Source organism: Carcharhinus amblyrhynchos, chromosome 19 (genome assembly GCF_965287045.1).
Source record: "Carcharhinus amblyrhynchos chromosome 19, sCarAmb.v2.hapA, whole genome shotgun sequence".
NCBI classification, from domain to species: Eukaryota; Metazoa; Chordata; class Chondrichthyes; order Carcharhiniformes; family Carcharhinidae; genus Carcharhinus; species Carcharhinus amblyrhynchos.
Window position 1 is genome coordinate 36396463 of NC_137342.1, and position 25333 is coordinate 36421795.

At 40.8% G+C, this 25333-nt stretch overlaps 1 protein-coding gene across 1 annotated transcript in view; it reads right to left on the reverse strand.

Moving 5' to 3' along the window:
- snd1 (staphylococcal nuclease and tudor domain containing 1) overlaps nucleotides 1–25333 on the reverse strand; it is a 907822-nt gene that overhangs the window by 771133 nt on the left and 111356 nt on the right. The window contains exon 11 of the mRNA XM_080207582.1: nucleotides 5355–5441. Coding sequence (XP_080063708.1) covers nucleotides 5355–5441 — 87 coding nt within the window. The remainder of the gene's footprint in view (nucleotides 1–5354; nucleotides 5442–25333) is intronic.

The window sequence follows — 25333 nt, forward strand, 5'->3', positions numbered from 1 at the left end:
AAGCTGCTTGAACTGGAAGCAAAATGTTCCATTAGCGTCTCTGCTTGTTTTCTGTACCTGTATCCTAAAGATCTGTATCTGTGGGCAAACAAAGCTTTGCTCCTTCACAGCTCTTAATCTCATTCTATTAAGACAATATTCTAGTTTGTCTTTTACAGCTCCAAAGCGGCTGGCCATTTTCAACAATTGGATTTTTACTTCAATTGCTTTCAAGCACTAATGAACATGAGGCGGCTCCCCAAAATGATAAAATGCTTTTAAGCATCCTATCTCCTCAGAATCTTAATTTGAAAAGATCAGTTAATGCAATACTTTTCTTCACAGCAATTGCAGAAGGGCTTATTCACTTTTTTCATATATGCACATTCATATGTTAGTTTTACATGTTTGAGACTGGCACATAGTCAGACTGGTGGACAATTGTCATTGTTTTCTTCCCCAGGAGGCAATTGTGGAGGTGGATCAGAATTGTTGTGCCTATGATTTCCATCTGGCATCAGCCTGCACTACTCTGTGAAAACTGTCAAATGTTTGTTTTCTATTTGTACTGGTAATGACTGCTTCACTAAACAATAAAAAAGAGGTTTTTTTTTAAGTCAAGCAGTTGAATCAAGTATGCTTTTTGTTGTTTAAAAAAAGGCCAACACCTTTTGTTAGAAAAAAGTCAGCTCTAGGAAGGAGTTACTGAACCAGTGTCATGAGATGGGTAATTTTGTTCACACATTAAGAAAGGGCCAGATTGCTGAAGCTCCATATCGCAGGTTAATTCAGCACTCATGATCAAGCCCAGTAGCTCCCAGCCACTTTCCATGATGAAATCATCAACGCCTACTACTGTTTAAGCAAAAATATTCAGTGTCATCAGCTGCTTCAATGGATAAAATAGCTTCCTTGCCAAGAATGAAGCAGCTGATGACACTGCATATTTTAGTTTAAACAGTAGGCATTTATGATTTCATCAAGGCAAATGTATTTGAGGAGTTACTGAAATACTGACATGAACAGCAACAAGAGATGGATCAGACATGATCAAGGTGGATGCAATCTCTCTGGAGTCACAGTCTATCTCTTCACTGAAAAATGCAATGCCAAAGATAAATAATTTATGGGAACATGTACTTAGAAATACAAAACTATGAATTGTTAAAACATTTTCACAGTTCAGGAACCTAGACCTGCTACAATTGGCGGCAAACTATGCTGTGCACATCAAGTAAGCATCAGTGTCTGGATCATCTCTCAAATAAAATGCCTATACCTGCAATCCCATTACGGAGGCATTGCACAACCTAAAAGACAGAAAAAAGTTTTCAGCCTAAGTTGAAGCAATTAATATTGAACAGCAGAATGTTTACAGCCATTTTAGTTAGCATGAGCCTCAAGTCAAAAAATACAGAGGCAGCAGTCAATGAGTAATGGGTTTATATCTCTGCTCACTGCAAAGAGGGTAAATTAATTTAAATGCTTAATTTGGGAACACACTCCATTTCAATACTTAACTAAAACCCCTTTTATCAAATGTCGTGAAACGTGTACATTATGCAACCGGCACAATAGCACGCTGTGTAGAAGTTTATTGCTTCATTATCCAGGGCAGGGGTGGCTGAACTGCAATCCATGAGTCACGAACAGCTCTTGAGCCCTGGCAACAAAGCTCAAAATTCCCAGGTGATTCTACTCATATTATATTTCTAATTCGTTTGTTTATCCTGTCTGAATTTTATAAGCCTACTCCTTGTGCTGCTGTCTCTCTGGCGGAGAAATGATAAAGTCAAACATGAGATCTACCGGTATCATCTACATGAAAAATTAGAAACAAGTACAATTTTTTATATGGCCCAGTCAGCTCCACAGCTTAATTCAAACAGCCTACAGAAAAATAAGTTTTCTAATGCATTATTAACTTATGCATTATTAACCCTGCAGGTGAAGTAATATGGTATTTTAAGGGATTTCTTAAGGTACCACATTACTACACCTGCAGGGGCAATTCATCATCTGTCCAACTACAAGGGCTAGGTAATAATCCTGTATTCTAAGTGGTGCTCCTCTGCCTTGATTTCTTTGTCACCAAGGTTCCAATCCTCTTTAGCCTCTTTCTCATTTTAATGCTAAAATCCCTCCATGACGAAAAGCCTCAAAGGTCTACTTCTGTCCCTGTGTTGCACCCGTTCTTTGTAGTTTTTCCTGCCCTACGACCTCCAGAATAATCTGTCCATCTGGTTTCCTGAGCATCAAACCCCCACTGCACTAATGGTAGCCAAGTCTTCAGGACACACACTTGGAATTCACCTCCCAAAATTGCACTACCTCATTACCTCGCTCAACTCCTATAAGAACATAAGAAATAGGAGGAGGAGTAGGCCATCTAGCCCTTCGAGCCTGCCCCACCATTCAATAAGATCATGGCTGATCTGTCATGGCTCAGTTCCACATTCCCGCCCTCTCCCCATAACCCTTCATCCCCTCCCTTATCAAAAACCCATCAACCCGTGTCTTAAAAATATTTAGCGAGGTAGCCTCCACCACTTCAACGGGCAGAGAATTCCAGAGATTCACCACCCTTTGAGTGAAGAAGTTCTTCCTCAACTCCGTTCTAAACCGCCCCCCCCCCTTTATCTTGAGGCTGTGCCCCCTAGTCCTACTATCCTTTGAGTGTGAAGAGTCTCTCCACCTCTATCCCATTCATCATCTTATACGTCTCAATGAGATCTCCCCTCATTCTTCTAAACTCTAACGAGTACAAGCCTAGTTTATTCAGCCTCTCCTCATAGCTCAACCCCCTCAACTCTGGCATCAGCCTAGTAAACCTCCTCTGCACTCCCTCCAAGGCCAAAATATCCTTGCGTAAGTATGGCGCCCAAAACTGCACACAGTACTCCAGCTGCAGCCTCACCAATGCCCTACATAGCCACAGCAAGACCTCCCTACTTTTATATTCAATCCCCCTCGCTATGAAGGCCAGCATCCCATTCGCCTTCCTGACCACCTGCTGCACCTGCAAGCTGGGTTTTTGCGACTCATGCACAAGGACCCCGAGGTCCCTCTGCACCGTCGCCTGCTGCAGTTTTTTGCCAAGTAAGTAATAATCCTTCCTACCATTATTCCTACCAAAGTGGACCGCCTCGCACTTGCCAACATTAAATTCCATTTGCCAGTTCCTGGCCCATTCGCCCAGCCTATCTAGATCCTTCTGCAGACTCTCCACACCCTCCATGCAATTTGCCGTTCCACCAATCTTGGTGTCATCAGCAAATTTCGACACCATACACTCAGTTCCCTCCTCCAGATCATCTATATAAATGGTAAATAGCTGAGGCCCCAGCACCGACCCCTGGGGCACTCCACTAGTCACCAACCGCCAATCCGAATAGCACCCATTGACCCCCACTCTCTGCCTCCTATTTGACAACCAATCCTCTATCCACGCTAACACCCTACCCCCAACTCCATGTCCCTCGACCTTCTGCAATAACCTCTTGTGAGGTACCTTGTCAAACGCTTTCTGAAAATCAAGACAGACCACATCCACCGGCTCTCCTCTATCCACCGCCCTAGACACATCCTCATAGAACTCCAGTAAATTTGTCGGACACGACTTCCCCTTAACGAAACCGTGCTGCGTCCGCTCTATCAAGCAATTCCTCTCAAGATGCCTCGATATTTCCTCCTTGATGACGGATTCTAACATTTTACCTACAACAGACGTTAAACTAACCGGCCTATAATTCCCTGCCTTTTGCCTGGCACCCTTCTTTAACAACGGCGTAACATTAGCCGCTTTCCAATCTTCCGGCACTTCCCCGGAATCCAGCAACGTTTGGAAAATAACCACCAAGGCATCCACTATCACCTCCGCCATTTCTTTCAGAACCCTCGGATGCATTCCATCCGGTCTTGGGGACATGTCCACAATCAGCCCCTCCAGTCTGTCGAGCACCGCCTCTCTAGTAACAATAACGTCATTAAGACCCTCCAGTCCTACCACCTTTCCATCTCTAACACCCGGCAAATTATTCACATCCTCCTCCGTGAAGACAGAAACAAAAAAGTTATTCAAGACCTCAGCCATTTCCCCATCCCCTACTACTAAGTCCCCCTTCTCATCCTCTAAGGGTCCAACGTTCACCCTAGCCAGCCTCTTCCTTTTTATATATTTATAAAAACTCTTGCTATCCTTTTTTATATTAAGCGCTAGCCCAGCTTCATAGTTTCTCCTACCCTTCTTTATCAACTTCTTTGTCAATCTTTGTTGACATTTAAACCTCTCCCAATCCTCTTCTTGCCCACTACTCTTAGCTACTCTAAACGCCTCCGCTTTTAATTTAACACTTTCCTTCACCTCCTTCGTTATCCACGGCTCATTACCTCTCCTCCTACGGTCCTTTTTGACCATCGGAATAAATTTCTGCTAAGCACCAAGAAAGATCTCCTTAAAGATCCTCCACTGCTCCTCAGCAGACCTACCTTCCAACGTGCTCCCCCAGTCCACATTCGCCAATTCTTCTCTCATCCTACCGTACTCCCCTCTGTTCAAACAAAGGACGCGTGTCCGGGAACCCACTTTCTCCTCCTCCATCTGCATCAGAAACTCCACCATACAATGATCACTCTCCCCAAGAGGATCTTAAGATACAACTTGACCAAGCTCTAGGTCATCACCACCCCTTCAACTCTGATCATTAATTCCTTATGTCTGTAAGATACCACGAAAACTTTTATCACATTAGGGGTGTTATATAAATTAAGTTCTTGTTACAGTATTCCCGAGAATTTCAAAGTGCATTTTAAAAGTTATGATTCAATAGGTTATATAGCAAAATCTGGTCAGTGTTGTCGCTTTAGCTGAAGCCAGGACAGAAAAAAGATACTGAATATCTGAGCAACACCATACAATTCACATTGCGCAAAACAATGAAACATGCTATACATTTTAATTAAAAGGCACATTAATTTGGGACAACTGTGCATGCCTGGCAGAAAACCCTGAACCCAGACTTGCATGAGAAGCATGGTCACATGGATAACGCACTAGAGAACAATCCCTGACATCTAAACAAAACATTCAGCAAGAGGCATATTTAAGGGATGCATTGTAAGAGGAGTGCAAAAGACAAGAAACAATGTGGCATTCTGTCATACTTTGCCTCATTGGCCATTGTTCATGCCTGAGCCTGGATATTGGCAAATTAATTAAACCTGTGGTGATGGTTAGGGGCTGGAAGGGAAAGTAGCATTGCAGTAAATGCCTTGAAAAGGAGGTTCTGGCCAGAGCCCATCATTCATGTGGCTATATCAGGATTATAAATTCTCACAGTAAAACGTACTTCAACGATTTTTGATTCTGGGCTTACCTTTTTGCCAATCAACTTCTTCCGTAGAAATTCTCGAGCCTCAAACATGTAAGGAATGTCATAGAGGGGTCGCAGTTTCCTTCGATCCTAAGGACAAAACAAAGAAAAATCTGGTTAAAACGTTGATGGATAACTGAAGAGCAGATGGGTAACTATCTGAACAATCTCATCAATAGGAACTGTACGGCAGTATGGTATAAAACTGTGTTTCTCATCCAAAAACTGTATTCTACAAAACTTTAATGAATTTTAACTTTTGGATCTCATTGCTTAAAAATATAACCTCTCATGCTTTAAAGCTGTTGCTATTCAACACAGATGTAGCTGGTAACGATTATTTGGTCTGCATCATAACTACTCAGTTTCATTATTAAAAATCAGAGTCAGAAACACCAATAAAATTGATACGCAATGCCAATGGCCAAACGATACCCTTGTTTTCCCCGCTCTTCCCTCAACACGAATATGAAACCTTTATGAGCAACATCCTTTCTTGGAAAGGGAGATTATGATATTGTATTTGTGAAAAATAAATGATATAGTTAGGAACCAAAAAAGGGAGATTAGGAATATTAAAGGCGGCTATGGAAGAGTGTCATCTAGTATTTGGGACGGTGAGAAATACAAAATCAGAATTTTGCCTCTGTATACAAAAAAACAACCATAGGAATAAGTGAGGAGGATGCGGAAGAACCACTGCTGGCCATGAACTGTGAGACATCCATAAAGATAGGTGTATCAGAAACAGAATAACCATCAGGCCTAGGCACAGAACACAAAATAGCTTAAGGAAATAGCAGAGACACAAACTATAATTTTACAAAAATTAGAAAGGGGGAGGAGGGAGATGTAAAGGATTTTTTTCAAAAAAGGCAACATACTACATCCAAAAACAGATAACGCATGGATATACTGTACATCTTTCGCATCTTCCAGGCATCCCGAAGCGCTTGGTAGCTAATTAAGTGCTTCTGAAGTGGAATCACTGACACAACATCAAGATGGTGCAGCATTCCCTCACCAAATTGTCAGCTTAAATGATACATTAATGCATCTGAAGTGCAGCTTTGAATAATCTTCCGACTTAGAAGCAACAGTGCTATCACTGAATAAGGAGTGACTTTTGTATTAAGCAGGGTTGGATAACTTGGATGTGTACATTGCAGGCAGTGCTCAATTAACGTGTGTTTTGTTTTCAGGAACTCCAAGTGTATGGTTATGTGGAATGCAAAGTTGTATCCATGAATGTTGGCAGCATTTAAATATTTATAGGATCAAGAGAAATGAGAGTGGCACAAAGTATTCAACAGAAACAACCAAATGGATAGAGTATAACCAAAGGTTGGAAAGCAACACTGAGGTAAATGGATATTTTTCAGATTGATGGGATATAGGTAGTGTCACGTCCCAGGGATTGGCACTGCAATATCAGAACAGGCATAAGCCATTTAGTCCCTTGAGCCTGGTCCTCCACTCAATTACATCATCGTTGATTTTTGACCTATATACCCTCCTTTGCTCCATATTCCAAACTTCTACCATCCCTTGTGTGTGAATGTGTTTCCTATTTTCACTCCAACATGGTCTCATTTTAATTTTTAGACTACACCCCCGAATTGCAGATTTCCTAACCACAATGTTGTTGCACTGACATGGCAAACCAGCTCCATTTTCTTTTTGTGTTCCTAGCTGATAAAACCAAGTTAGGACAAGTAAACAGATAAGAAAGTGATAAAGTAACAAGAATTATCATAAGCCTTTTAAAAAAAGGTTATAAAAAATTCAAGTTTCCCAAATCCAACTGCTCACCAAAAACTGTAATTCTTCAATTACAATACATAAAAGGGTGGTCAGAACTTTAAGGGAAAAATGAGTTCTGCCTAAAAATATTAATCTTAACTTCAACAGTCAACACTTTGTAACAACATACTTATCCTTTTCTTTTAGATACCGCCTGGACCTGCTGAGTTCTTATTTGCTTTCATTACAGAAATCACCACATTGATTTGAGAATGTGGCACAATGTTGCCATCCCACCCTTCAAACTGGTGAGAAATTTGTGATTTAAAACAAAACATCAACTGCACAACTGTTAAATTTATGGCCTTCATAACGAGGGGGATAGAATATAAAAGTAGGGCGGTCTTGCTGCAGCTGTATAGGGCATTGGTGAGGCCGCAGCTGGAGTACTGTGTGCAGTTTTGGGCGCCGCACCTGCGCAAAGATATTTTGGCCTTGGAGGGAGTGCAGAGGAGGTTTACTAGGCTGATACCGGAGTTGAGGGGGTTGAGCTATGAGGAGAGGCTGAATAGATTAGGCTTGTACTCGTTAGAGTTGAGAAGAATGAGGGGAGATCTCATTGAGACGTATAAGATGATGAATGGGATGGATAGGATAGAGGTGGAGAGACTCTTCCCACTCAAAAAAGACAGTAGGACTAGGGGGCACAGCCTCAAGATAAAAGGGGGGCGGTTTAGAACGGAGTTGAGGAGGAACTTCTTCACTCAAAGGGTGGTGAATCTCCGGAATTCTCTGCCCGTTGAAGTGGTGGAGGCTGCCTCGCTAAATATTTTTAAGACGCGGGTTGATGGGTTTTTGATAAGAGAGGGGATTAAGGATTATGGGGAGAGGGCGGGAAAGTGGAACTGAGCAGCGACAGATCAGCCATGATCTTATTGAATGGCGGGGCAGGCTCGAAGGGCTAGATGGCCTACTCCTGCTCCTATTTCTTATGTTCTTATGTTTATGTTTCTTATGTTTCAAACATAGCATAAATCTCGAAAAGCATTTCTAAATTTATTAACAAAAAGTCACAAATCCATTTAGTATTAAAAACAAGGCATGTTTTGATTTGGCATAAGGTTGCATCACAATTCCACCAACAATCTGAATATGATGTTCCAAGCAGGAATTATTTCTGCTACCCAACCTGGGCTGTTATTTTCCTCGGTGGGTGGGTTAAGCAAGTTGCAGTTGGACCTGGTTTCCGGCCAGCAATGGAGCTTTGCATAACATGAAGATTTCACACATGTTGTCACGCTACTTGGTGAGAAATTTGTGATTTAAAACAAAACATCAACTGCACAACTGTTAAATTTAATTATGTCTTGTTTTAAAAATATCCTTCCTTTGTTGGTTGTGAAGCACATTGTGATCTCCTGTGGTGGGAAAGGCAACTACATAAAGGCAGACTAAATAAATGAAAGTCCTGAGTGTCAGTGCTATGTTTGTTGATCAAGTATTCCCAAGTCAGCAATAACAAATGAAGTTTCCTCTACACTTGTCAATCAGCACACATTGCGATGTTTTAGAAAAGATGTTTTAAACCCAACCCTTCAGGAACAATTGGTATAATTTCAGAGCACCACTAGACAAATAAAATGAACAGATACTTTGGTCTACAGCAATTTTAATATCAATAATTTGAACATCACAGATACACTAGGATATATCTGTACAATTTGTGGGCCAGACCGGATGCAGAGAAATCAACAACTACTAGACTGATTTCTCATGTTACTGTTCTATCAAATAAAGGACAGACTAGGACACAATTATCAGTTCCAAGCCAGTCATCCTTAATAAACAAAAAAGCATATCTATTTACTATAGTCTCCAAGATGAATTTCCACGGCACTTTCTTTTTAATTAATCTGACAGCAAGACCTCAACAACAAATGTACAAAACGATGTCATAATATGATGTCTCTGCACCTCTCATCACTCAATTTGGCAGCTGCTTGTTGAATTAGGATCACTCTCCAACTTCATCCAAGTAGTCATTCTCCATCTTTGGCAGAAAGCTACCGGAGCAGAGCCTTACTTTACTAGGCTGATTCCGGAGATGAGGGGGTTGAACTATGAGGAGAGGCTGAATAAACTAGGCTTGTACTCGTTAAGAGTTTAGAAGAATGAGGGGCGATCTCATTGAGATGTTGAATGGGATGGATAGGATAGAGGTGGAGAGGCTCTTCCTGCTCAGAAAGGACAGTAGGACTGGAGGGCACAGCCTCAGGATAAAGGGGGGGCGGTTTAGAACGGAGTTGAGGAGGAACTTCTTCACTCAAAGGGTGGTGAATCTCTGGAATTCTCTGCCCGTTGAAGTGGTGGAGGCTGCCTCGCTCAATATTTTTAAGACACGGGTTGATAGGTTTTTGATAGGCAAGGGGATTAAGGGTTATGGGGAGAGGGCGGGAATGTGGAACTGAGCCACGATAGCTCAGCCATGATCTTATTGAATGGCGGGGCAGGCTCGAGGGACTAGATGGCCTACTCCTGCTCCTATTTCTTATGTTCTTAAGTACTTTGTTCTCACTTGAGGTCTCAGTGTACAAGGCCATCAGGGACGAACAGGTACTTTTTGTGGCTAATGCTGATGCAGGATGTCATTGCTTGTGCAAGACACAACAATGGAGATTGCTTTCTTTCACTAGAAAAATCCTAGTCATCTTTGCTATCCTCCAGTGGCGCATTTAATACATCAGGACCAGGACGGGAAAGGAAAACCAGCTTTAAAGAGCATCACATGCAAGCTAGAAAGAAAAATCCTTCATAATAGCAGATTTTGAAATGTATAGAACTCCAGTTAATTGCAAGTGAAACCTCCCTTCCAAGTGCTATAATAGAGTAGTTTAAGTTTTGGACATCACGATGACGCTTAAGTTTCCGTACAGCACAAAGGATGCAAATAAATGGGATCAAGTGGCAACTTGTTGGGACGATCAAGATTGGATCCTTTTTGATGTAACAAAGTATAGGTGTTCCCACCTTATTATGTGCTCAAGGCACAAATATTGACCAATGTCCATCATTCTGTTCTCATGCTTTGGTGAAACAGATGCACGCAGAGAAGCCAAGTCTGAAATCCATTTGATCAAATATGTGAGCTTTGCCATTTTTAAGACTGCAAGCGTGTTCGTTATCAACATTTACATCTTAATGCAAGATGTAACAGCACTAGCTTGGTGAATGAAATACTGGGTTTATTGGGCAGATGTCATGAAAGCATTCAACATCACCAGCAGAGCAGCATTCTGCAAGATTTTAAAGAGCACTGGCAGTTTATGGAAGCTCCTTATCATCATTCTTTTTGTGACAACATGCGCAATATCGTACTGTTGACCATTCCACTTTGGACAGTTTCAAAGTGAGGAATGGGGTGAAACCGGACCCTGTTCTGGCCCCAAACTTTGTTGGACATTTTCTTCTCAATAGTCCTGACCTTTGCCTTCCCTGCAGATATAGAAGGATTCCTGCACACAAGGTCAGACTGCAAATTCTACAATCCGTTCAGATTAAAATAGTAGACAAAGTACAGCACATCTTGTCCAAGGAATTTCTGTACGCAGACAATGCCATTCTAATCACCCACACAGAAACTCGGCTTGAGACTCAGATAGTCTTTCCATAGCCTGCAACCTGTTGTCCTTTACTACAAGCATCAAGAAAACTGTAATCATGGGACAGGGTGTCATATATTCACCCTCAGCCACACTAAACACAACTTCAGTGGGAGTGATGAGCAAATTATGCTACTTTGGGCCTGGGCAACAGAGGTCTGACTCTTGATACAGAACCTAATATACATGGAGAAAGAATCTCACTCACGCCAATGAACTAAAATTATGTACGAAAACAAACTGAGCCTCCAGAGCAAGATGTTGATTTAAAAGGCCTGTTTTTTCGGCATACTGATGTACAGCTGTGAATAATGGATAACCTACAGCCATCAAGGAAGCTCAACAATGTTCAATTTGGATGTCTTCAGCACTTTCTCAGCAAGTTAAAAAGCATTTAGAATAGTTACAAGGGTGCGATGGGTATAGAGGGATATGAGCCAAATGCGGGCAACTGGGATTAGTTTAGGGGTTTAAAAAAAAGGGTGGCATGGACAAGTTGGGCCGAAGGGCCTGTTTCCATGCTGTAACCCTCTATATCATGGATCAGTCAAAATCATAAATGAGTGTCAGTTGATGCCTAATCTCTATTTCCAGGATACTTGCAAGCATGACTTGAAGGCCCCAAACACTGATTTTCAAATGTGGGAGAAGCTAGTTAAGAAGAGAAAAATAACATAGTACATGGGTAGATGTGGACCAGCACCACAATCACTGCCTGCAGAGGTTTGACAGATGCACCTATGCCAAGAACAGCATCCACAACAAAACGTAATAACCACCTTGTACACAGTATTTGTGGCAAAACCGGTCTCACATGGATTGGTCTTTTTATCAGTCATCAGCAAATACGCATGTGAAACTATTTCATCACCAATGGGTTTTGCTATACATCCATCATCACATGTAATGGAAGAATCCTTATGATTGCTGGGAGTTAACAGTACATTGACAGATTTGCATAAGTTCAGGGCTGCTCTGCCATCTGGTTTCTAAAATCAGGTTAATATATGTGTTAGATCAGATCTAGTTGCAACTCATTGATTGCTCATGCTTTAATTCAACAAACTTCTTGAAAACATATGGGGGTCTGGGGACAATTCCCTCAAACGAATCAGTGAAATTCTTTCTAACCAACCTCATTAATCATGGAGATTGTGATTTGTATCAACATAAAAAGGAAAACCAACAACTTGAAATTGTTCTCTAGCCCCATAAACTTATATCTGTTTGAAGCAAAATCCAACACCAAACACTATTATTTTTCCACCCTTTGTAAACTTCAACTCAAGGGTTAATAATTGGCCCTTTGGGGATTCGGAAGGTTTAAGGGTGGCACAGTGGTTGGCACTGCTGCCTCTCAGCGCAAGGGATCCGGGTTCAATTTCAGCTCAGGTCATTGTCTGCGTGGAGTTTGCATGTTCACCTGGTGTCTGCGTGGATTTTCTCCAGGTGCTCCGGTTTCTTCCCACAGTCCAAAGGTGTGCAAGTTAGTGTTCAGGGAACTAGCTAGGCTAAATGCATGGGGCTACAGGGATAGGGCTGGGTTGGACCGCGGTTGGTGCAGACTTTAATTTCGTAATTGAGTGTTTAATTTAGTAATAAATTATCTTCTAGTGTAATCCTTGAGTTTATGCATGTTAGGCAAGCCCCTATCTTAACACCCATAAATTTGCAAGCTGTACACAAATATAAATTGAATCATTTTTAAAACACAGATGGGAGTTGTGCTTTGAGCACGAAGAACTCTCCCGTTGATCACCAGACCATGAACCCTGTCAAACTGACCCTCAAAAGTCCAGATGTTACAAAGGCATGGATAGGGGCTTGGATGGCAGTTGAGTTGAGGCAAGGGAGGAGACAGGCAATGTTCTTTAAGTAGGCAGTCTTTATGATGGGGGGCTTTGATGAGCAAGTCTTCTTCTGGGTAAGACAATCCCAGAAAGAGAACTGAGTTAGTGGTGATTGGGGGGGGGGGGGGGGGGGGCGCGCGCGCGCAAAAGGCACAATTTTCTATCAAGTATTGGCAAGCTCAATGCCCTAGCCTTTCATTAATGTGCAAATTTTGGCCAATTAAATTCATTGCACAAAGGGATGATACTTAACAGCCATGCCTCTCAACTTTTCAAGCCCAGAAAAGAAACATTTGAAACTATATCCCAAGTCTACAGGGGGTTCAGTTTTTTTTATATTTATCCATCTTCACTTTAAATATTTCTAACGACTCTGCCTCCAATGCACTTTGGGGCAGAGATTTCCAGAGATTCACCACCCTCTGCGAGAAGAAATTTCTATGCACTTCAGTTTTAAATGACTGGCCCTTTATTGTGTAGTTAAGTCCCTTGTTCAAGACTCTCCCACAAGTGAAAACATCTTAACTTTCTATCCTGTCATGTCCCCTCAGGATCTTATATGTTTGAATAAGGTCATCCTTCATTCTTCTAAACCCCAAGGACTACATGCCCAGGCTATTCAGTCTCTCTTAATAGGATGACCCTCTCCTCCCAGGAATTAGTCTGGTGAATCTCCTTTGGACTGCCAGCAATGTTACTCTATCCTTTTTAAGTTAAGGAGACCAAAACTGCATGCAGTATTTCAGGTGAGGCCTCACCAAAAATGTGGCTTTCATTATTAAATAAATCTGCAGCTGAGTTTGGAATAAACCTTTAAGAATATTCAAGAGTTAGCTCCCTATTCTCCAATTTACATTTTATAAGGTTCTGCAGATGTGAAGGATGCCACTGCTCTGCCATACTGGAGTGCATATGAGCAATGGTGTCATATTGCTGTTCACAGATGAGTTAATGTACAACTTAATTCTTTAAAAAAACTCAAATCCAACTGGAATAAAGGCCTCTGAAAGCCATTATATTTGCATTATTGCTGATGGGGTGTTTTCACAGCTACTGCACACCTCACAACACGGATAATGTTGTTCAGGTATTCTCACTATAAGAAAATTATCTAGTTGCCTGCACATGAGTGCAGAAACTATACAATCATTTAACCAGTTGCAAGTAGCGGAATAATATTGGCATGCCTTATGAAGATATAAAGACTCAAATTTAAATTCATATACAGGATGTCAGAGATTAGAGTGCCGCCATTTTCTTCCAAGGACTTCTAAGTCAAATCCTGTCCAAACTGGCATGATGAAGGTTTCTCCACTTTACTAAGTCAGGTAGAAGGCATTTGCAAATTGGCAGCGAAAAATTCACAGCTTAAAAAGTTAATAATTTGGCAATCTCTAAGCTAATGGTGTAATAAAAACTTGCATCTAACCTCCCCGAGCCCAGACATTCTATATGAAATTCCAGGAGTAAAAATATACTTAGAACAAAGTTTATGTGGGACACAAATACAGTAATCTTGGAGGAGAGCAGAATATGCCACAAATAAGGAATCAAAAGCAATCATTAAGTCTTGAAACAGTTTGCCACACAAATTAATTACAAGTAAAAGTAAACATTAAATTTTGAAGAGAAACATTCTCAGCTTCAGAATTACTTGAAATTCAACCTCTACTTTGTCTTAATCTAACATGTCATAGAATTTCATTGGCAGCAATGAAATATGATGTTATTTAATACAATCAAAAACAAGCAGCACAGCATCAAGTCCTTTTGAAAGCTCCACATCTTAAGTGAGACCCGCAATTAGGAACTTAAATTATCACATCAAAAAAAGTGTTTATATCCAGGCAATTAGATTTTTTGAAGAAGCTGCACCCCTTGGGAAGTGAGGGTGGTTTCCGTTGTAGGGTTGCATGGAAGGATTGCCTACCAATTAGTGTCCTCAGTAACTGTTATGCACAGTTTATGCTATAATTGTCTTTTTAACTGAATAATTCACAGTTTTCATTGTCACGGTGTGATTCCCTACCTCATGTCACCTTCCCCACCAACTGCCACTAACTCTCAAACACCCCATTATCATTTGCACTTGCAGCTTGCCCTCATATTGTGCTTCCCCTCAACTGCAACTGTTTATCAAACAATCCTGAACGAAATCACAAAACCAACCTGAGCCAATGGATCACTAACATCGTGATCTGAAAAGGAATGAAGCTACTCTACTGACCTTTTTATATCTCCTGCTTTACATGGAATGGTTAGAACATAGGAAGAAACTAGCCTGCCAAGCCTGAAGGAACATTTCACCCATTTCCCCGTAGCCCTGCAAATTTTGAAATAATGATGCAATTCCATTTGGAGAATTAATCATGCCTCCACAACACACAGGACGTGCATTGAGGCTACACAAGACCTTACCAGCTTGCTGTGTGAAATTGTGTCACCGTTGCTTCTTTTGCCAAGTACCTTAAATCTATACCTTCTGGCTCTCAATCCTTCAACTAATGAGAACAGTTTCTCCCTAGCTACAGTCTAGACAAAAGAACAAGGAACAAAAATTAAAGTACAGGAACAGGCCCTTCAGCCCTCCAAACCTGTACCAACCATATTGCCCGACTGAATCAAAACCCCCTACCCTTTTAATAGAACATAGAACATAGAACATTACAGCGCAGAACAGGCCCTTCGGCCCACGATGTTGCGCCGACCGGTTACAAATACAATGACCCACTAGCCTATACCAATCCCTTTTCGTCCATAAACCTATCCAGAGATCTCTTAAACGCCCCCAAACTAGACGCATTTACAACTGCAGCAGGCAGGGCATTCCAATCCCTCACCACCCGCTGGGTAAAGAACCTACCCCTGACATCCGTCCTGTAGCTACCCCCCCTTAATTTAAAGCCATGCCCCCTCGTGCTAGCTTTCTCCATCCGAGGAAAAAGGCTATCACTATCCACCCTATCTAAACCTCTAATCATCTTATATGTTTCAATAAGATCCCCTCTTAGCCGCCTTTTTTTTTTGGGGGCCATATCCCTCTATTCCCATCTTATTCATGTATTTGTCAAGACGCTCCTTAAAAGTCATATCTGCTTCCATTACCTCCCCCAGCAGTGAGTTCCAGGCACCCACCACCCTGTGTAAAAACTTTACCTCGTACATTTCCTTTAAATCTTGCTTTCGCACCTTAAACTTATGCCCCCTACTAATTGACTCTTCCATCATGGGAAAAGGTTTCTCACTATCCACTCTGTCCACACACTCATTACCTCTCCTCATAGCTAAAGCAATCAATACAAAGCAACATCCTGGTAAATCCTTTCTCCAAAGCCTGCGCATCCTTCTGGTAGTATGACGACCCCTCATGATTTTGAATACCTCTATCAAATCTGCTCCCAATCTTCTCCAAAGAAAATCATCCCAATTTCACCAATCATTCTCATTACTGAAGCTCATTATTCCATCCCTGGAACTATTCTCATGAATATTGTCCGTACCTTCCCAAATCCCTTTACATTCTTTTAAAGCGTGATGCCCTGTATAGTATGCAGTATTCCAGTTGAGGTCAAACCAGTGTTTTATATACTGTGTTGGTTTTTTAACTCTATGACCCTCTTCATGAAGCCCAGGATGCCATATGCTTCATTAACTAGGCTCTCAACCTGTCCTGCCACCTGAAATGATTCACGTGCATGTATACCCTGGTCCCTCTACTCCTACAATTATATTACATCTTTAATTTCACAACATGTCTTAAGGAACTTCGCAGGCACATTTTCAAACAAAATCTGACACCAAGCCACATTAGATAAGATGTTAGATCAAGTAATCAACAATTTGGTCAAAGAGGTAGATTTTGAAGAGGAGAAGTAGAAATGTGATGACGTTTATGGTGGAAGAATCAAATTCTGGGACACAGAGACCATGCATGCTTAAAGAGATAGTGCTGCCATGGGAACTCCCCACTGGATCCAGCTCTTACCAACATCTATGTTTTCATGAGAAACATACATTAAATGGAACATTTCCCCTTAGCAGAGGGGTCAATAACCAGTGGGTATACATTTAAGGTAAGGGGCAAGAGACTTAGAGGAGACTTGAGGAAGAAGTTTTCATCCAGAAGGTGGTGGAAATCTAGAATTCCCTGCCTGAAAGGTGATATAGGTGGGAACCCTCAATGTTTAAGAAGCATTTGGACGAACATTTGAAACACCATAGCATACAACTATTTGGACCAAGTGCTGGAAAATGAAAGAAGAATCAACCAACTGTTCCCTAGTCCTCCATGGCAATGCCTCTACCAGCGTCCACTTGCCAAGCAATGAGCATCCTCTTCTCAGGCAGTATAAATGCTGTTCCCTCTGAAATTCAGTATTCTTGCAAATCTGTCCCTATATGTGCAAGATGAAAAGCTTCAACTGCATGTCTCTTTGCTCAGCAATACTAAGCAAGTGGATAGATATTACTTGAACCGCCAAATCTTATTGTGTAGCTTCAATAAAGTGCTAAAAAGCTGACAGAGGTTATTACAACAGACATGAAAACGCCATTGCTTAATGAACTATAGCCTTTTTTTCAACACAGGTATTATTTTGTGAACAGGATAAGTGTATGTTCTCCTCAGGAAAAAAGATTAAGAACAAATCTGTCAGAAGTGTTCAACCTCGTGAAGGGTCGAGAGAGAATGCATAGAGAAAACTGTTCACAAAGTCAGGAACTAGAGGTACAGGTGTAAAGTGATTGGGAAAAGAACGAAAGACATCATGACGAAAACTTTTTTCCAAACTCAATGCATAATTACAATCTGGGATGGACTTCCTGAAAGAATAGCAGAGGTAGGTTCAATCATAGCTGTCAAGGGGAATCGGATAAGCACCTGAAGGGAAAGGAATTTGCAGGATTACAGGATAGGTTGGAGAGTGGGATTAGTAGAGAACAGATACTGGCTCCATGGGCTAAATGTTTTCCAATGCTGTAACCATTCCATGATTCAAAACTGGTAAAATGGCAGTATGCAGGGAGGGTGGTCATATACTGGATTTTCAACTTCTGGGTTCCCATGTTCAAATTCAACCTTAACTGATTTTTATCTGTTTCTCAAAGGTCCAATGTGAATTAAATTTGGCCAGTTTCAACTTTGTTCCTCGTGGGTAGGTCTCCAGTACCATTTAGTTAACACGGCACTATTGAGCAAACTCGCTCAAAAGCTCAAGGATGCAACAAATGTTACACGTGTGCAGCAGGAGTACTTGAGAGATTAGAGCTGAGGCACATTTCAGGGGCAGAATTCTGCAAGCTCTCCTTTAACTCTGGCTGTGTTCTAAATGTCTTGGGAATTCTTCATGTTGGCACTGAGTGCCTGAAATACAGAGCTCCATTACCCAACCACAAACCACTCCCCCCGCAAAAAAAAATCAGTGAACTCTTTTCCATATGTATTTAACAGGAGGAGAGAGAAAATAGCATAAGATGGTTATTTTTGGAGCAACAGAACATTCCAAGCAGCTGGCATACAAAAATAAGTTTAAAGAGAACCATGAATTAGATTATTTATTGAATGCCAAATATTTGTGCAAACAATTCATAGCAATTGTGCCTGACATTTTGTTAAAAGCTGTAAATGGGTAAAGACAGAAATAATGACTGTTATTAAGTTATTTGTGTACAAAGCCTGGAGCAGCTTGCAATCCTCATGATTACATCTTCTCTTCCTCACTCCACCATACTAACATTCGCATACAACTTTGTTCCAGGGGATCAGAAAAGGCTGTTACTGTCTCTTTACTCGCTGGATGATTAATGATTACACGGTGAATGTGGCATCTATGATGGAGTGATTTTTCCACTGGAAGCCGGCTATTCACAGAGTACACATTCGCTACGACCTTCCTTCACGCTCACATCTTCTAAAAAGTCTGCCCTAAAGAATAGTGGTGTGTAGAAATGGAGGGAGGGGGAGGTGCGTGTGTGTGTGTGTGTGTGTGTGTGTGTGTGTGTGTGTGTGTGTGTGTGTGTGTGTGTGTGGGGAGAATGTGTTGGATCAGTGTAGAACCTTCACCGACAGCAGGTAGTCAACAAAAAAAAAAGATGGTGAAAGAAAACGGCGGAACCAGATAAGTCACCTTTCTTTTACCTGAGGAGAAATAAAGACCTAATTACAAGTAACTTGGACTGGACTTATCTGCCAGAACGCATAGATGATCTACCATCAGGCAAACGCTCATCACCTCTTTAGCACTCTTCACGAGCCAAAACAAAAAGGATCCAAAAAACTCCAGCTAGGTACTGATGACATCATAGCATCAGATACTAATAGGCCATACTTTTTTAAAGTTAAAGCTTATTTTATTAGTCACAAGTACGCTTGCATTAACAACGTAATGAAGTTACTGTGAAAATCCCCTAGTCGCCACACCCCAGCACCTGTTCGGATATACTGAGGGAGAATTTATTATGACCAATGCACCTAAACAACACATCTTTCGGACAGTGGGAGGGAACCAGAGCATCCGGAGGAAACACACAGGAAAAATGTGCGAACTCTACGCAGTGACCCAAGCTGGGAATTGAACCCAGGTCCATGGCACTGAGAAGCAGCAGTGCTAACTACTGTGCTAACGTGCATGCAACTTGCATATACTCTGATTATGTTCCTAGCAGCAAAAATACACCTGCTCATATCTTCATATCTGGTGTTTTAATACACAAATATTACAAGATGACAGGGAGGAAAAGAGGAGGCTGCAGAGACTGACATTGTCAGGACAGATTTTAGTTATGTATAGTACCTTTTACACCAAGTGTACCCAATTTTATTGCATTATAAATTTTTTAAAGTTTATTTATTAGTCACAAATAAGGCTTACATTAATACAACAATGAAGCTACTGTAAAATTCCCCTAGTTGCCACACTCCGGTGTCTGTTCAGGTCAATGCATCTAACCAGCCCGTCTTTCAGACTGTGGAAGGAAACTGGAACACCTGGAAGAAACCCACACAGACACGGGGAGAACGTGCAAACACCACACAAGCGAGTGACCCGAGCCGAGAATTGAACCTGGATCCCTGGCACTGTGAAGTAGCAATGCTAACCACCATGCCTCCCTAGATTATTAAATAACCCTCAATTAAAGAGGCAAGATTATCTTGCCCTGCTTCTCCTGTGGGCTCTCATGTAGAAGCTTCATTCTGTAATCATGTACCAACTATAATTTCAATAACACTTTTGGGACAAGTGTACTTTCTCATGCACAACTTTCACTTCAAGGAAAGGAGTTCAATTGTTCAATAACATTATTGAGGGCTCCTGTGTAAAATTTGAAAAGAACTCCAAGGAGAGGATGCATAATAAATGCTGCCGAGTTATAAAGCAATATTCCAATTCAGTTCTGCAGTAGACATCAAAAATTGTCAGCAAAGTTGGAATGTTTAATAAACAGATCTGCAGGCTATTTTAATGTCAGCAATCTCTCTTTACAGTATGGTTTTAATGTATAATACACCAGGAACTGCATGATAGATACAAAGAGAGAGGCAGCAAATTAAGCTGCTGTAAGATTATGTTTTTCCGCAGAACTCTGTACATGAAGGTGTACTGCCCTTGCAGTTACAGTTTCACTGCATTTTGGAAAAATAATTACCCTGTTTACACAAGATTAGCTTTGCCAATGGAAGAGAAAATATAGATGAATTATACTATACAGGGCATACAGCACTGCAGGAGATAGCTCTTACAGTTTCACTGATTACTCGATTTGCCCCTACCTTCACTTCCAATCTTTCTACCCCTTTATACAGCAATTGTGACTGAGAATGATAGAGTCTACCCCATTCGCTTGAGAATATACGATCAAAGAAAAATACAGGAGCAGAAATAAAATAGTCTGCACCTTACTAGATCATGTACTGAGGCACTGAAAAATGCCCGGCATTAATGCTATCAGAAATGGAGAGCTGCAGGCTTCATACTGCGAACAAATTCAAACAGCAGGCAGGTCATCATCAAGGTAACATGCAGAAGCTACATACAGGATTAGGAGGAGCACTTTTTCCTTCAGAAACAAATCTGAAGTTTTATCCCAAGCAGCTCTAAATAGTCTGAAACAAGCAACACAAGCGGCTACTACTGTAAGGTTCAAAACACGTCATCAGCCCTTTGGGAACAGAGATACAAGTAATATAAAAGCAAATTACTGTAGATGTTGGAACTTGAAACAAAAACAAAATGCTGGAAAAATCTCAGCAGGTCTGACAGTATCTGTGGAGAAAGAACAGAGCCACCATTTCAATTCTGGAACTCTTAGTCAGAGCTAAAGAAAACAGGAAATTTTAAGTTGGGAATAAATTATGCACAAGAATGGCTTGCAGAAACACACTCAATTATGTCACAGTTGCACTCTCTTCAGCAGAAGTTCTCCTGGTCCAATGCGACGTCAGGTTAACTTTGCTTTTGCATCAACAGCGCTCGAATTAAGGACAACTCTGGGTCAGTCCTGAGCATTTATATTATAAATCCAGTTTCCTAATGCAACAGTACTGGTGAGCCTATGCAAAAGCAGAGTCTGCCACTGAGATAAGACAACCATGTTTCATAGAGCAGCACAGGAGGCCTTCATTTGGTCCATTAAGCCTGCATCACAACAATCCTACCCAGGCCCTATCCCTGTAACCTCACATATTTACTCTGCTAATCCCCAAAACTGAGGGGCAATTTATCATGGCCAATCAACTTAACTTGGAGTGTGGGAGGAAACCAGCACCCGGAGGAAACCCATACAGACATAGGGAGAATGTGCAAACTCCACAAAGGCAGAAACCCAAGACCAGAATTGAACCTGAGTCCCTGACACTGAGACAACTGTGCTGCATTTTGCAAGACAAAATGGCAGAAAGAACATGAAGGCTGGCCTCCCAGAATCTCAATTAAAACTGCATCAACATAAAAAGCAGTTTAAGTTTTCAAACAAACTTTAATCACCAGTTGACTTCCCGTTTTTAAAGAAAGTACAGCATTTTGTTCCGGTTTAATTTTATGTCGATGGAGTCAAACCACCAAGCAAGGCAGTGAGCAGCTTGGTTTGTACTGCTGATTGTATATACATTACATTAATAGACTTATTTATTAGCAACATTATTAGAGTCTAAGAGTTATTAGAACCTCATTAGTGAGGTACAATTAGAAAAGAAAATCAAGCTGCTTCACTCAAGCATTCATACAAAAACCTGCTTAATCACCTTCATTATCGAACTCTACTCCCTGCTGCCTCCATTTAATTGGAATTTTACCATTTTAACAGGATTTGCATTGGCACAGTTGGTATTGGCAAAGTTAATTGACACTGCTTATGATCTGAGAGAACAGAGTCTGTTGTCCTGAGGGCCACAAATAAATAGGCCCAAGACATACTTTTCACTATGCACAAAAGCAGAGCAAATTGTTTGAACAACTCCAATTACAAATACTGTAAATCACTTTATACTCAACATTTCCTTCATGTAGAGTTGAACAATTGAGATTCCCAACAATTCCAAGCCTTCCGTGAACATGCCGGTGTTTATGTCTAATCAAAACCTGCTAGACAGCTATTAGGGTTGGCGTATGTGCACTGAAAATAAAGGAGAATGACTGTTTCTGCCACAAGACACAAGCAAAACTGGGAGTTTCATGACAAAGAAAATCTATAGCAATGTCTTTGTCACCAACTGTGATTAGGGCTCCATAACAGTGACAGAAATTGGCCAGTACCCTTAATAAATAAACAGTGCAGAAGGAGGCCAATCAGCCTACCAAGTCTGCAATGGCCACAATCCCACCCAGGCCATCCCCATAACACCAGGTATTTACCCTAGCTCATCACCTTAAGGGACAATTTAGCATGGTCAATCCACCTGACCTGCACATCTTTGGACTGTGGGAGGAAACCAGAGCACCCGGAAAAACCCATGCAGACGCAGAGAAAATGTGAAATGTGCTAATCAATCTCATTGAGAAAAGATAACTTCCTTGCTCTTTTTCATAATGTTGTGGGATTTTATACAACTTGCTCAAAGGAGAGGCAAGACCTCAGTTTAACGTTTCATCTGAAAAACAGCATCTCTGCTAGCAGAGCACTGCATTGAAGTGTCTATTTAGTTATGTGCTCAAGTTTCTAAACCCCAAACTTCTAACTCAATATTACCCACTAAGCTAAGGCACATTTTATTTACTATTGAGTTTATTCTGGCACATTGTTTTAAACAGTGGAGGATGCTTCTCTGAGAATAAGAGGTAGTAACATAAAGTTTAACCGGCCTCCTCATTCTAACAGCCCAATTTAAATAACTTATCCAACATTCAACTACGAGATGACAATTTATTCCCTCTTGAAATAATTTCACCCTTCCATGTCATCAGAATCAAGAATTCTAAAAAATTAGAGATCAAATTCAGGGCCATGCACTTGAGGGTTATACACTCAAACTTGATTTGTCACATGTATTAGCTTATATTGTTTATATTAAAAAATATTGTTTCTTGCATTCTATACAGAAAGCATAGTGTACATAGAGAAGGAAAAGAGGGTGCAGACTAGTGTTACAGTCACAGCTGGGGTGTAGAGAAAGATCAACTTAATGCGAGGTAGGTATATTCAAAAGTTTGATGGCAGCAGGGAAGAAGCTGTTTGAGTCACTTGGTACATGACCTCAGACTTTTGTATCATTTTCCCGAAGGAAGAAGGTGGAAGACAGAATGTCCAGGATGAGCGAGGTCCTTAATTATGCTGGCTGCTTTGCCGAGGCAGCGGGAAGTGTAGACAGAGTCAATGGATGGGAGGCTGGTTTGCATGATGGATTGGGCTACATTCAGGGCCTTTTGTAGTTCCTTGCAGTCTTGGGCAGACCAGGAGCTATACCAAGCTTGATACAACCAGAAAGAATGCTTTCTATGGTGCGTCTGTAAAAGTAAGCTTGTGAGTCTATTATCAAATAAATCGGTTGGACTAAAACCTGGTGTTGTCAGACTTTTTAAAGTAATGAGAGTCATAGCTGACATGCCAAATTTCCTTAGTCTTCTGAGAAACTATAGTGTTGGCATGGGGGGACCAGGGCATAAAGAACTACAGAACTTTCAGTTTTTTTTTTAAGAAAATCAAAATCTAAAGCTTAAACTGGCAAAGAATGATGCACAACTTATTTTAATTAACCATGACACATAAAATCAACATGCTGATTTCCACGGTGTTAGTGCTTTGAATAACTAACACACTGACTTCTAGTCTGCTTAGTGATTATGGTTACAGTGAAGCAGTGCATCTGTTTGGATTAAATACAATTCTTAAGCTCAATTATTTCAAGTTAAAGTAACTGCAGAGTATGATGAGTAGTGTAGTTCAGTAGTGTCCAGGGTTTGACTCAAAACTCAACACTGCCTGTTTGTAAGAAATAATATTTGGGTGACTTGAAAACTTCCAGTCCACATACTAAAATTAACAATGTAATGTAAATGGGAAGATTCAAATCTTGTGCTACATGGGTATTTGCCATCTTATTGGGACCGTATTTGATTGAAAAACAATGCAGAGACTGGATGGCATGAAAAAAGTTACCAAAAGGAGAAAAATATTATCTCAAATGTTAATATCTTTATCTCAACCAAGAGAAAAGACAGAAAGGCTAAAAGCTACAAAAATCTTCTGATTTCAAAACATAATAACAAATGGTTGGGTGATCTTTAAATCAAGAAATTTAAACATTCTAGTGAAATAATTTATTGCTACATCCACCACTTTGAAGTGTTAATACCTTTAACTGAGAAAACACATTTGTATTTTTTCATTTTTGAAGCTGATACTTTCAAGACATTGTTTTAGGTACCTACTTCCTGCCATAACTGCAATACAGCAGAAAACTTAGCATTTAAGCTTTTTGTTATATGGTCAACAACAAGGGCAGTTAAACAAATTTAAAGCCGTTAAATTGAATGATCCTTTTGGTCAGACACACAAAGGAGCTTTTACCATGTTAACAGACTGGCACAAACTGCTCCCAATGTCCAGGAGCTGCATTCCAATTGGGGCTAAGCACACATTCCAGCTCTCTCCTCAGGTTTTGCATCAAATCTCATTACTACATTTTAAAAAATTAAATTGCAAAACAGAAAACTTCTGGGAGGAGGAATGCAAATTATACCAACATGATCCAAGATTCATACAGATTTACTATCTTAGTGAAGCAGCTCAGATAATTAGAAGATTTATGCTACACAGCATTACATGCAGGGAAAAGCTATAATGAGTAATGAGTGACGTTTGCACTGCATTTCATCGTGCAAACATCACTAAAATAATTATATTCATTAGAAGTAATATTCCATCCACACGCTCGATTTGGATATAGACAATGCAATAGCAGTAAATAGTGAATGGCACAAATTGTCGTTTTAAGAAAAATGCATTCATCACAAAACAAACACAAGGCTAAATTTGTACATTTAGCTATCTCATGGTACTAGACAGAACTCATGCACAATTAACCCATTCTGTTGACCTCTGCCCGGCAGCAGTGCAGTTTCGGTCAGAGGCATCTACAGCATGCAACCCCACCTTCGTTCTACTACAAAGAAGTAGAGCAAGGAGAGGGAATCAGAAGGCTCTGCACCAGACTGTTGCACACCACTTAACTTAAAATAAGCATCAGCACAAGCCGAGAGAACACTACTCACCTATCTCAAACACAAGGGAGGGAGAG